Consider the following 14,630-nt stretch of genomic DNA (forward strand, 5'->3'; position numbering starts at 1 on the left):
ATTAGGGTAAAGTTCCCTTGGCTGTCCATCCAGAAATAAGACCCAGCCAAAATTCCCCCTTTCTCAACTAGCAAATCTAATTCTAAGTGCTGTGCTTTGAGATGGGACTTAAAGAGCTAGTTGCAGATGTGAGGCTGGCTTAACTTTTTCTACTTTTGCTATGTAAGGCCCCATGCACACGACCGTTATATGCATCCGTGTCCGTTGTTCCCTTTTGGGTGATTTGCTGCGGACCCATTGACTTTCAATGGGTCCGTAGAAAACTCGGAAAATGCACCGTTTGTCATCCGCATCCGTGTTTCCTGTCCGTCAAAAAAAATGACCTGTCCTATTTATTTGACGGACAACGGTTCGCGGACCCATTCAAGTCAATGGGTCCGTGAAAAAACACGGAGGCACACAAGATGGTCGTCCGTGATCCGTGTCAGTTTTTTTCCTATCATTTTCAAGGCAAACCTGACTTAGATTTTTTTTTTTTTTCACTTTTCTGGTCTGCTGATCCTCCAAAAATCAAGGCAGACACACGGAACAAAAAACGGACACGGATCACGGAACAACAGAAGCCCGTTTTGTGGACCATGAAAAAATACTGTCGTGTGCATGAGGCCTAAGTCTGTTTAAAAGGCTGAGCAATGATTGCAAGGCTATGCTGTAGCTGTGAAACAGTCAGCATTTGTAATCCATTCTGGAAAGAAAGCTGAATTGTAAACTATTTGGAATTCAATATTTTTTTTAATTTTTTTGGGAAAATTCAGGTTGAATTCCATATTGATATAATTGATTTCCTCATCTCTAATATATTTATACATATCTCAATGTGCTTCATAGATCATTTTTCCCCTATTTTTTTTAATCCATTTTTCCCTATTTTTTTTTGGTGGTAGCCTGAATCAGTGCCTTTTCATAATACGGTTTTGATCTATTACCGTGCTTGCATCTCAACATAATGCTTCTCTGGAAAACAGACATGCAATCTAGCCTCCTTTCCCCAAATAAAATTAATACCTGGAATCCAACCCTTTCTGGGTAACTACCCTTTAATAGAGCTGAGCAAAGAAATTATCCTCGGCTTCCTGAAAGGCCTTGGTTGAGGTATTATTTCTTCTTATAGAGGGTGTCCAGTATGTATGAGGAGTATTGTTGGCCATGCAATGTTCCTCTGGGTTTCTGGGAAAAATATATGAAAATTAGTACATCTTACATCTGCTGGCATCAGAGAGGCTTAGCAAAGCTAATTTGCCAAAACCCAGAGTGGCATTGCCTGGCCTACAATATTCCACACATGTACTATGCATACTAAGCTCTCTTCATCTCTCTTTATGGATGCCACAATAATAAGACCACTGCATAGGTTTTACTAGTCTGATAAAAAAAAAAGTGTATATAGTGTATGTGGGCACATGCTGGAGTCTTTTCAGTGATAGCCACATGCACGAAGCCCTCATGTAAGTTAAAAAAAGTTCTCAGAGAATTAAGAAAATAAACTTACTGAAAATACTTAAATATTACTTTCTTATAAATATATTCCCAAATACATTTCATTAGTTATAATGGCTTGATTTGCCTACAAAGCAATCAGGGGGGAAAAAATGGCTTCCGCCCTATTAGTGCACACACAACATGTCCTAATCACACAAAACGGGACAGTTTACTTCACAACACTGACCTAAAGAGCTTCCTCATCCTCCTCTCTGCTCTACTTGTCAGGAATTATGATATAACACATTAACTAGGTGTGAGAACTCGCCAATTGTGTGTGTTAAATCTGCTGCTTTTGCATGGACTTGCAAAAAAAGGACAGATGCAGCAGAGTTAAGTAAGTCATGACACATTAAAGAGGACCTTTCATGGGTCCAAACATTATGAAGTATGTAGGGGGTTGTTTGGCATCTCCTTCTCCCTGGATGTAGCGTTGTCCAGTCACAGCAGAGAGCGTCACAGCCAGGGAGAAGGTGAGCTTTTTTTTTTTTTTTTTTCCTGGCTGTGACACTCGCTGCGATTGGACTGCGCTACAGCCAGGGAGAAGGGGACGCCCATTGAGAAACAGGGCAGTCTCCTCCTCCCTGTACTGATGATATTCATTTCCATACCAGGTGGAAAAAGTAAAAGGGGGGCACTGCGGGGGAACGGAGCGCCGGACAGATTCAGCTAGTAAGTGATCTATGCCGTACACAAACCCCTACTTATTTCATAATGTCTGGACTCTGGACCTATGAAAGGTCCTCTTTTAACTAAATGTGATAAGTCACCAAGTGTGTGTGTTACCTCTGCTACATCTGTAAGTATTTTCAGTAATTTTATGAATTTACAGAGAACCCCTTTAACAGCACTAGCACTCTTTCAATCGAGGAGAGGTAGGGGCTGGCAAAGGAGCAAGGGTGCACAGGCTGACTTGGGACCACCCTCAGTGCCTAATTTCTCATGTATATATGGACTAAAAGTACTTTTTCCCCAGAATGGAGCAATAGATTGCGAAGTGTTGTGAAGTAACTTGTCCTGCTGTGTGATTAGGACAGCTTTTGTGTGGACTAATAGGGTGGCGGCCATTTTATTTCTCCTGATTGCTCCCCAGACAAAACAAGCCATTATAACTAATGAAAAGTATTTGGGAATATATTTATAATAAAGTAATATTTAAGTATTTTCATTTTCTTAATTCCTGGAGAACCCCTTTAAATGGCTGTTATGCAGCCAGTCGTGTGCATGTAGCCTAAGGCATTTGCATTTTGTGGTGACAGACCAGTACCAGTGGTTTCCAAAAGCAAATGTGCTGGGATGTTCTATGAACTTTTTCACATTTGAAAAAAAAATTGTATTAATTTTAACATAAATGTTAGTTATAATGCATATTGTACTTAATTGTTTGAATAGGTCCATGAACGTACAGAAGAAATGGATTTCCTGCTGATGATCGTACGCAAACTTATACGGACAAATTCGAGAATGGTGAAGGTCTGTAATTTATGAAAAAATTGGGCTCCATTCACAACCAATTTAAAGGGATATTACCATCTTTTAAAATGATTGCATATCCCCCATTAGTGGAAGTCAAATCTCTTGGAGCTCCACCAATCCTGCGCCATTCCTTTCACAGTTTTTGCCTGCACCTGTACGCCCTGGAGCATTGCTGTTGAAAGCTTAGAAGGGGATGCTTTCAGAATTCAAATCATGATCACCTTACCCTTTGCAATCATCCTCTCTACTTTCATGCTGCATTTTTCCAACCCACCATATGCAGGATGGGTAAATCTGGGTTAAAATGATCCTAGTTAGTCTTTGTAAATAAGACTTGTGTTCCCTGCGGCTACGTAGCATTCATCTGTGACCAGTGTAATGTGTTGTGATTAAGAGTTTTCTCATGTTCACTCAAATTAATTTCTAAACTTTGCTGCAGGCCAATGGAAAATATAAAATAGTTTGCATTGTGCCGGTTGAAACAACATTACTGACTTTGAATTGCACTTATCAACAGCTTCAATAGGTCCAGGTACCCTGTGGAGCCCCCCGAAATGAACTGAGCGGTCGGTTGGGTATGTGCACAGCCACTGTATTCATTTCTACACTCCCATAAAAAATGAATAGAGCGGCTGAGCGCAAATGGTCATCCTGTTCATTTTGGGGGGCTCAACAGGTTACTGGGTCCTCGTTCTTGTGATCGGTGGGGGTCCCTGCGGTAGGGCCCCCGCCGATCTACCCAGTGAGTAAGAGATAACTTTACACAACCAGAATACCCCTTTAAAGGACACATTCAGAATATACCTGTCATAAAGAAATCTGAAAATAATCCAATGTCAGAAATCCAAGGCTGTCAATTGGATTTCTGCTGTGGATATTCCAACTGATCTGAATGAGCATTAGTCCAATTGTAAACATTTTTTTATATATATATATATATATATATATATATATATATATATATATATATATATATATATATATATATATATATTTTTTAACCATCAAACATCAGAACTTGCAATCCTCAAGTTCAATAATATACCTATTTCTTTTAATTGAAGGTAATTCTGATGTCCGCCACCATAAACTGCAGAGAATTTGCTGATTATTTTGCGGTGCCAATCCATAATAAATTGGTCCCCGCATGTATCTTCAAGGTTGAAGGGAAACCATATGATATTGAAGTGTTTTATCTGGATGACTTGAAACAAATTCCTAATATTAAGGTATGTATTAACTTACTTTTGACAGTACCAGACATTCCATTTCTCCTGCTCAGCAGTGACTAACAACTTTCGAGAAAAAAATGGCAGAAGCGGCTGTCTACTGCACGTGCGCACTTTACCTCAGCCTGTGGTCCATCCACGCATGTACGTAATGACACAGAGCATGTGACGTGTGGCTCTGCAGAGGACTGCCTGGTGTGTCGCCCAAACGCTGGGCTCCCGTTGTAATCCACAGCACTAAACCAGCGCAGCCTCTGCGGGGTCTCTTCAGTCCCTGTCGTTCGTGCCAGGATTAATGACACAGGCAGCAGGGACTGAAGATAATACACAGCCTGCACTCATCCAGCTCTCTGGAAGACAAAAAATCATTATGACGATTTAAAAAAATAAATAAATCTTAAGACCCTAAAAGGGGTAAACTAATCAAATTAATTTGATTAACTGCTCAGCCCTATTTGCAAATGGGAGCTAACCAGTAAGGCTTCTTTCAGACGAGCGAGTGTCACGCTGCAGACTCGCAGCGCACCACTCGTCCTGAACTTCCAGCACTGCCAGGGTCGCATAGCATTATATTGATTTATTTATTATTTTTTTAAACATCTGTCCCTTTTAAAGGCTATGCATTTTTCTGTCATTGCATTGCACTCATTTTGGAATAAAAACTTTTTTTTTTCAATTGGTTTCAACAACTTTTCAGCATATCTCAGACTGGCTTGCTTTCTCTTTTACATTGAACACATCAGACAGCATCTCTAAAGCCCCACGTGTAGCTCTTATCTCTGCATTCCTTTCAGCTCATAAAACCTAATTTAAAGGCTATGAACACCTTTATTGGGGGCTATTTTTTGATTGCATTTTTTAAATTGGTCTTTATAAAAAAATATATTCAGCAGTTTTTGTCATAAAAATCTAACTGCCTAGCTGTGAGCTCTCTATTTTCAATTCCACTTTGAGCTGTTATCTTCGGCTATGTGTATCCCTTATCTTTGAACTACTAACGGCTCATAAACACTATAATGAGTGTTTATGATGTCAGGAGGTCAGAGATAAATAGCCATCAGCTGAGCTGCCTGATGGGAAAACAGTATAAACACAGAGCCTGGTACTTAGAGACTCTCAAGGCTGTACAGAGAAAGGGGCTGGAAATTTTTAATAAAGACCAACTAAAATAATTTTTGAGTGAAAATGAGAACAGTGCGATAATAAAACAAATGCCCTCCAAGGGTGTTCATTCACTTTAAGCCATATTCTTATCAAGCTGGTAAGGTGTGTTGAGTGTTTATGAGCTGTTAGGAGTCTGCAGTCTGAGCCTCCAGAGCAAATCTGTGAAATGAGAACCTGCTAGTCAGCAAATGCACAGAAACAGAAAGCTGTAGAGGACAAGCTGTTTTTTAAATAAAGACTAATTGAAAAAATGAATTTTAGCCAAGATTGAATAAAATGCAATTACACAAAACATTACCACAAAGGTATTTATATCCTTTAAAGAACTGGTAAGTCAAGCTCTATTGACCTAGCTGCTGTGGTGACGGCAAAGGACCCCTCTCTACTATTAAGGAACTCTCCGCAAGCAGACATAGTACCTCCCTAATCCTGAAACAGCCGTCTGCAGATGAGATGCTGGCTTATTTAATATCAGAGTCATGTCTCAAGGCCTATTTAAAGAGTTGAACATTGACTTGTTGCATAGCTGCCTTACATCAGGTGGCATTAGAGGTTGATAAGAATCCATTTACATCCCTTCTTCCTGGAATTCTAGAGTAATATGTATGGCCTATAAGCCTCCTCACGCCTATTAAGGCGCTCTCGCCAAGGAGAGATAGTACCCCCCCAAATCCTGAAGCTTACTGGTCATTGATTAATAAAGGGACTGCTCTCCTGATAATGATTTCACTGGTGTATTTACATAGTAATCAGAGGGGTGCTGTCTGCATATCCCTCCATTAGTATTAGGGCTCATTCAGATGGCCGTATGCTGTCTGCAAAAATGCAGATCCGTTTTTTTGCTGATTTAGATGCTGTCCCATTCACTTCTATGGGGCCCTTTTCTTCCATTGCACAGCTCAGCAAAAAAATTAAACATGTCCTATACTTGTCAGTGAAAATCAGGACATGGGCCTATTGAAGTCTATGGATCGGCAAAAAAACAAACAAACGCAATCTGTTTTTTTTTTTGCGGACAGCATACGGCCATCTGAATGAACTGTTAAATGTATATTTTTACCATTTCTACCATATTGTTCCAGGTGGCGAATCAGTACTTTGATGAACCGGCAATATGTAAAGAAGTATATGAAGTAGCAGCATTTTTGCTAAATTTATTTGATGATATGGAAAAGGAGGAGCAAAGGTGAGGGTTTTGAGAAGCCAAGAAGTATTACAATTTTTCTAGAGATACCTAGTGAAACTGGACACCGCACGTCACTGGTTAGAGGCCGTTATGCAAGCTGAAATTGCAGTAACAATGTATGAATGATATTGTTAAGAAGAAAATACCAAACTATTAGCCATGGGCAATGGGGGATCCACTGATGCTCACCTTGCATTCCTTGGTTCTTACTTTTTCCACACCTTTTCATGTGTGTATTTTTTTTCTACAGTGTTGTTTAAGTGTATAAGACCCTTTAAATGGTCTTTTGCATAAATCAGTGGTCAACTTTGTATAAATCAATTGTGACGATAAGAAACTAAGTTCACTTTTTATCAGCTGTAAAAAAGGGGAATTTGGTTACTTATCGTCACAATTGCCCCCCCCCCCCCCCCCGTGCCTTGCAAAATTTTCTTTGAAAGTCCTCTTGAAGCATCCAGGACAGACCAGCTTACTGAAGTATCAGATGACATATGTCACAACAAGTCTATGGAGAGGGCACGGGGAGGAGTGAGCCGGAACTCAGACAGGCACAGCAAGAGAGACTGCATGGACAGTGTGTTTCAGTCCAAGTGCTAAATTCACATCCATCCAGGTCAGTGCCCCTCTGTAATGTCCTCCATGATCTTATGGCCGCATCTGGGTAAGAGAAGGTTAGGAAGTAGATTGTCCTCTACTTTCTGTATGCCGTCGATAGCAGCTAGTTGCCACCCACCAGACTTAGGTGAGCTACAAACTAGAGACAGAGGATGCAGAAGGGAAAATGGCAAAAAAATGCCAAATGTAAGCGATATAATGGTGAGAAATAGTGTTATTACTCATGTGCACATGCTATACTATCGAATAATGCAAAGTTTGTTGAAAGGTTAAGTTTGTTGTGGCATAGGTTATAGCTCTGAATCTCCAAGTCCTCCTTCTTTGTGGTGGCTTCCCAGATCATTTCTGTCAGTATTGTAAAATAAAAAATGGAAGTAAGTTTTTAGAAGTTTATTTTAGAACTTCATTGGGACATTACATAATAAATTTATGCAAAAACTCTTTCTATATGTAAGTAGACAACATGTGGCACGTTATGCAAAAACACTATATGTACAGAATATAGAGACAACATATGGCACAGGTTATGTATATGTACATTATATACATACACTGTATTTTCCGGACTATAAGTGGCACATTTCACAACAAAGAAATATTACTAAAAGTACCTGCGTCTTATAGTCCGCAGTAAGATTGCTCCGGTTTTTTATTCCGATTAGATAACATGGCGCACACACAATACGGCACACGTCATGTTCTCATTAGCGGCTGCACTTGGAAAAGGAGAGAGAGCATCCCTCCCTTCTCACTGTGACGCGGACGGCCACTGCCACCAATGAAAATGTGGAGCAGGCCGCTTTGTCTCTACTTCTGCCGTGGTAAAGCTGGTATCGGACAGTTGATGATCTCGGGTTATAACACCAGCCTCCGGACACTCATGAAGACACTGCCAGGTGACATCCTCACACTCTTCCAGTCATGAGCCGCAACTGCAGAGTCTGTCATAGGAATGAGCACAGCGTATATTACTGTATGCTCTAGGTGTGCAGCTGTGTGAGGATGCATGTACCATGTCATCCATACTATAAATCATTTAAATGCTCCAGGATAGCACAACATTGCTTTAGAAAATCATCCCTCTTCACCACTGGTACCCTGCATGTGGCCCCTTTATTGATGATCTGTCACCCCTGTAATGACATGTGCAGCATATCACCTGTATAGAAACAATTTATTTTGTACTTTCGTACTTTCTTGAACAAGCTCAATCACCCCTGACCTGTGACCCATGGTTTGTATTTCTGTATATGGATCTGTGTATGTTTTATAACTGTTGTCTTATGCCTGATGAAGGGACCCTTCACTTCAATAAACCAGCGGGGAAGGTTTAAATAAGTAGAAAACTTATATTTTTTAATTTTCTGTTGTCTAAACCTGGGATGCACCTGTGGTCTGGTGTGTTTTATAGTCCATAACATTTGGGGTGTGTCGACCAAAGAAATTGAGTGCACATGCTCAGCTTCAAAATAGACATATGAGTGCTGCCAGCATTGTTACAGAGGTAGTTAAAGGGGTCAGTGCTCAGACCATACACCGCACACTGCATCACATTGGTCTGCATGGCTGTCGTCCCAAAAGGAAGCCTCTTCTGAAGATGATGCACAAGAAAGCCTGCAAACAGTTTGCTGAAGACGAGCAGACTAAGGACATGGATTACTGAGACCAAGATAAACTTATTGGTTCAGATGGTGTCGCGCGTGGTGTGGCGGCAACCAGGTGAGGAGTACAAAGACAAGTGTGTCTTTCCTACAGTCAAGCATGATGGAGTGTATGTTTTGGGGCTGCACGAGTGCTGTGGGAACCATGATGCCAACATGTACTGTGACATACTGAAGCAGAGCATGATCCCCATCCTTCGGAAACTGGGCCACAGTGCAGTATTCCAACATAACAAACTCAAACACACCTCCAAGATGACCCTGCCTTGCTAAAGAAACTGGGGTTAGGGGTGCTGGACTGGCCAGCATGTCTCCAGACCTAAACCCTATTGCGCATATGTGGGGCATCCTCAACGAAAGTTGGAGGAGCGTAAGGTCTCTAACATCCACCAGCTCCGTAAGGTCGTCCATGGAGGAGTGAAAGAGGATTCCAGTGACAACCTGTGAAGCTCTAGAGAACTCCATGCCCAAGAGAGTTAAGGCAGCGCTGGAAAATATGGCGGCCACACAAAATATTGACACTTTAGGCACAATTTGGACACTTTCACTTAGGGGTGTACTCACTTTGTTGCCAGCGATTAGACATCAATGGCTGTTGCGGATTTATTTGAGGGCACCCAAATTTACACTGTTATACAAGCCGTGCACTGACTAATGTACATTGTATCAGAGTGTCCAGATCTTCAGTGTTGTCCCGGAATAGATGTAATAAAATATTTACAAAAAATGTGAGGGGTGTAATCACTTTTGTGAGATAGTGTGTGTGGTATACCCATAGTTATTCTAATGGGGAAAAAAAAAAAAAAAGATTAACTCAACTTCAATATTTTTGCTGTAAGGCTATTTTCACACTTGTATCAAAATAATTAGAAAAGGCTCCACCAGCAAACTACTGGAGCTCAGCCTCTCAGTTACCAGCTGAGAAGGGAGATAAATCAATACTAATAATACAGGCTGGCTCACAGTATTTTTGCGTAAATTTATTAATACACCAAATCAATATTAAAATTTAGTATCAGTATCAGCATACATACATAACAAATAGGTACAAATGTGCGGAGCTCACGCACAGACCTAAACAAACCGAGTACTCCTATACATGAGACCTAATGGCTAAAATTATGGTGCAGGAGATGATGTATTGAACCGTTCAAATGTCCCTGATTATAATTACCGATTCACCGGATAGTTGAAACCATAACTTCAGAATTGTTATAATTTCCCACACGGGGACTCTGTGTTTAGGATGTTATTTGGCAGTTCGTAACCACACTTTCTCCAATCTGGGGGATTCCACTTACTTGTTCCTCTTGCGGAGCAAACCATCCGACCCCGCTCGCTCAGCGTCCCACGTGTCCAGCCAGGTAGTGATCGCTGGTTTGTGACGCTGGTGTTGTGATGCGGCGCCTGAGCCGTCAGGCTAGAACGAAGCTGGTATAGCTGAGTCGAGCCGGTAGTTGCCTGAACTTGTCAGTTCAAGGAGAGTGAACACACCAGGATTTACCGTGTGGTTTTTGGGAAATCACAGATATGACGACAGGTTTCAATCCATTTAGTGAATGTCTTGGTGAACGGGAATCTTTGTAGCAGTATCTCGTTTTGAAAAAGCCGCACCGATAGCCAGGTCTCAGTACACACTAGACGCGTTTCGGAAACAAGTTCCTTTCCCTCAGTAGATAGTTGTGTAATGCTAGATACAGACACAAATTGTTGCTTTATATACCCTAATTGGGTTTGTTACAAAAGGTGGGTCAGATTGCGGATTGAACTAATTGCACAGCCGCAATCTTCACTCATAATATAACCAATTGCTAACTACAAATATATCACAATGTTTATCTTCATTTGTACATTATATGTTCATACATTGTGATTTACATGTTAAAATTATTAAATTGTAACAAATGCTGGAATGACTGGATTTTGACATAGGGTTTGATAGAAAATATGGTTCGGATTTTAGACTTGACCAAGTACACAGTCTCAACCTTACCCTAAATATGAAAGTCAATATATTCCATTACATTGCTGCATACGTTTTACAAAACGCATATTCAAAATGCTCACATTTATGAATTATAATAAAAATAAGGACCTTATGAGTAAATATAAATAATAAATAATTCAATAAAAAATTACATAAAAATGAATGCTGGGATGTGGCATTGTGGCATTGGGGGGAGAAGGGAGGGATGCAGGAGGGGTCAGTGCGCTGAAAAACAGCCCGCACTGACTCCCCGTGTAAACCCACCCTTCTCACCTATAGGAACCCAAAAATCTCAATCTCCGAGTTGAGACCCTGAGGCATCAGGGACCCAAACTCGAATATTTCTTGGACTCCTGTCTCGACATTTTAGCCACAAAATCGCCTCCTCTCCAGTCTTGTTTAACCGACTGGATAGCCATATAACTCATGTTGCTTGGATCACCTGCATGACATAATTTAAAATGTTTGGATAGGGGATGCGTTTCAGATTGTTTCTTAATATTATTAATATGTTCAGATATTCTAGTTTTAAATACCCTTTTTGTGCGGCCGATGTACTGCTTTGGGCATGGGCACTGAACAATGTAAATCACTGCCTTACTATTGCATGACAAGATTTCTTTAATATCCCATTTAAAAATTGTTGGACGTTGATGTTATCTGTCTAATGTTTCTATTAAAGTGTGTCTGTCTGCAATTTGACAGCACCCACACCTGTAGAAAACCTTTTAAATTGTCCCAATGGGGTTGTCATTGTTTTAATTTGATGTTTTCTTATAGTGGGGAGCCACTGTAGTCCCAAATCCGCAGCCCGAGTATAACTATTGGAGGATGTACCGGGAGTATGGGACCCAATATTATTAGTATTTCACACTTGCGGCAGTGTGGAATTCCGGCAAGCAGTTCCGTCGTCGGAAATGCCTGCCGGATTCTCCGATCATGGAATGTGACTGAAAGCATTGTAGAGACGCATCAGGATGCGGATACCGTCGCACAAATGCATTGCAAGAAACGGATCCCGTCTCTCACGCTTGTCATGCGGACAGAAGACTGATCTGTCCTTGTATTGTTGACCGGTCCTGCGCATGCAGGGACTGGATCCGGCATTCAGGAGAGTTCTTCAGTTTTTTGGGCCGGAGATAAAACTGTAGCATGCTGCAGTTTTATCTCCGTCCTGATCAGTCAAAATGACTGAACTGAAGACATCCTGATGCATCCTGAATGGATTACTCTCTATTTAGAATGCATGGGGATACGCCTGAGTTCTTTTCCGGTATAGAGCCCCTGTGACGGAACTCTGCCGGAAAAGAAAAACGCTAGTGTGAAAGTACCCTAAGTGAAAAAATATTTAAAAATAAAGAACTATAAATTGGAAAAAAAATATTTTCATTTATTATTTTTTTCTTTCCTTTTTGTGCACTTTACCCAAGATAAATTAAATATAAAAAATGTATTGGAAAATTGTATTAAAAAAAATTAATAAATAAATATATCATCTAAAAAGACATGAAGCACCACAAGCAAAAAAATAGTTAATAAATGTCTGGACTTTCAGGATCAAACCTCAGTAAGTGGTTAAAATGTTCTAGTTCACAATTTTTAAATGTATTTTTGTATTAATATCACAGATGTACCCATTACGCTGTGAGCAGTTGGAGGTTGCAGGTCACAGTGCAGCAGCTGTATGTGGAGGCGCAGATCGGCCGCTTCACATTAAAAGCCTGCTATTTCTCATATAAAACTGCTAGAAAAAAAAACCTCACTTTCCATAAAGCCTTCTGTGGCGTATGGCATGTTTCTAACATTACATAACAGGCACGTGTCCCTGGCTGCTGGGCACGCTGGCCGATGCTCAGTGTCCTTTTCTAAGGGATTAGTGCTGATAAAATGTTTGTTGCTTTTGTTTAAAATATAACTTTTTTTCGGTTAGGGAAACATTGCAGTTAATATGAGTCTGGTTCGGGAATGAGTACAGTAATGTGTTTGGACATGCTGCCGTAATTTGCAGCCTGTGCTTCATCCGGTGATAACATAACAAGTGTTGGCAGGACACATGTAGTTCAGGACTCTGGAGTGGGATTTGCCCCCTTAACCCCTTCATGACGGCCATTTTCAGTTTTTCCATTTCCTTTTTTTACTTTCTGGCTTTCTGTAGCTATAGAGGTTTCTATTCTTCCATTCAGTCATACGAGGGCTTGTTTTTTCAGGACATGTACTTTCTAGTGGCACCTTTAATATTGCATACAATGTTGTGGGAAGCTGATAAAAAAATAAATAATAATAATAATAATTCAAATGAGGTGGAATTGAAAAAAATGCAATTCCGTCAGTTTTATAGGTTTTGTTTTTACGCCATTTCCTGTGACCTGGCATGTTAACTTCATTCTCCAGGTCAGTACGATTACAATGATACCACGGTTTTATAATCTTTAATTTGTTTTAATACTTAAAAAAAAATAACCCCCCTAAAAAAAAAAAAACATGCTTTTTTAATTTTTTGGGGGGTGATCTGAAATCTTTATCGATGGGCGTTCTTGACAATCATGGACAATATCTACCTACTCAGGGCATTATCTTTAAAGACCCATCTAGTGCCTTACATGTATGGTGCAAGTCGTGAAGGGGTTAACGCTATTTTTCCTTTTTTATGTGTTACGTTTTTCAAAAATGTTTAAATTTAATATGACAGCGTGTTAGAACAATGTCATGTAATTTAATGTCAGGGAGTTACTACGTGGTTATTAAGAGGGGTTGTCCACTTTTTTTTTATTTATTTTTTTTTTTTATATCCTCAGGATAGGTAATCAGTATCAGATCGGCGGGGGTCCGGCTCCCAGCACCCTTGCCGATCATTTGTTTGAAGAGACAGCTGTGCTTGTACAAGCTCTGCCTTTTCTTCACTGTTTACCTGCTTGCCATCATGAACTGCAACATTGAGCAGGTGTAATTACAGCTGTGTCGTCCCATTCTCTTCAATAGGGTGGCTCCTTTCTATCCACTTGAACAGGAAGGAGCCGTCACATTCGCTTAAAAGCTGTAATTACACCTGCTCACCACTGGGGTTGTGATGGTGAGCAGGTAAAAGTGAAGAGAAGGTAGCACTCGTACGAGCTGATCAGCGGGGTCACCAGAGTCCGACCCCTGCCGACCTGATATTGATGACCTATCCTGTGGATATATTAAAAGCATATGCAGTGCATTCGGGAAGTCTCCAGACCCTTTCACTTTTTTCACATTTTATGTTGCTGCCTTGTGCTAAAATAAAAATATTCACATGATTCTGCAGTCAATTCCCCATAATAACGAAGTGAAAACAGAATGTTCCAAATCATTGCTAATTTATTGAAAAGAAAAAACGAAAGTCTTGCATTGACATTGTCGGGCGGTAATAACCTCAATTATTAATTATACATACTGTAAGTATTAAGACCCTTTTATTCAGGACTTCGGCTACTTTCACACTCGCGTTTGGTGCGGATCAGTCATGGATCTGCACAGACGGATGCGTTTAGATAATACAACCGTCTGCATCCGTTCAGAACGGATCGGTTTGTATTCTCTTTAACATGGCAAGGACGTCATATTGTGTCATAGAAAACGGATCCTCCCCATTGACTTACATTGTGCGTCAGGACGGATCTGTTTGGCTCAGTTTCGTCAGACGGACATCAAAACGCTGCAAGTCCGCCTCCAAAGCGGAATAGAGACGGACGGAGGCAAACTGATGCATTCTGAGCAGATCCTTACCCATTCAGAATGCATTAGGGCAAAACTGATCCGTTTTGGACCGCTTGTCAGAGCCCTGAACGGATCTCACAAATGAAACCAAAACG

The 14,630-nt window shown here is 40.6% G+C and overlaps 1 protein-coding gene across 1 annotated transcript in view; it reads left to right on the forward strand.

Moving 5' to 3' along the window:
- TDRD9 (tudor domain containing 9) overlaps positions 1-14,630 on the forward strand; it is a 166,224-nt gene that overhangs the window by 70,581 nt on the left and 81,013 nt on the right. The window contains exons 6-8 of the mRNA XM_044272040.1: positions 2,872-2,952; positions 4,020-4,184; positions 6,431-6,534. Of these exons, the coding sequence (XP_044127975.1) occupies positions 2,872-2,952; positions 4,020-4,184; positions 6,431-6,534 (350 nt within the window). The remainder of the gene's footprint in view (positions 1-2,871; positions 2,953-4,019; positions 4,185-6,430; positions 6,535-14,630) is intronic.

Source organism: Bufo gargarizans, chromosome 11, assembly GCF_014858855.1.
Source record: "Bufo gargarizans isolate SCDJY-AF-19 chromosome 11, ASM1485885v1, whole genome shotgun sequence".
In the NCBI taxonomy this organism is placed as follows: Eukaryota; Metazoa; Chordata; class Amphibia; order Anura; family Bufonidae; genus Bufo; species Bufo gargarizans.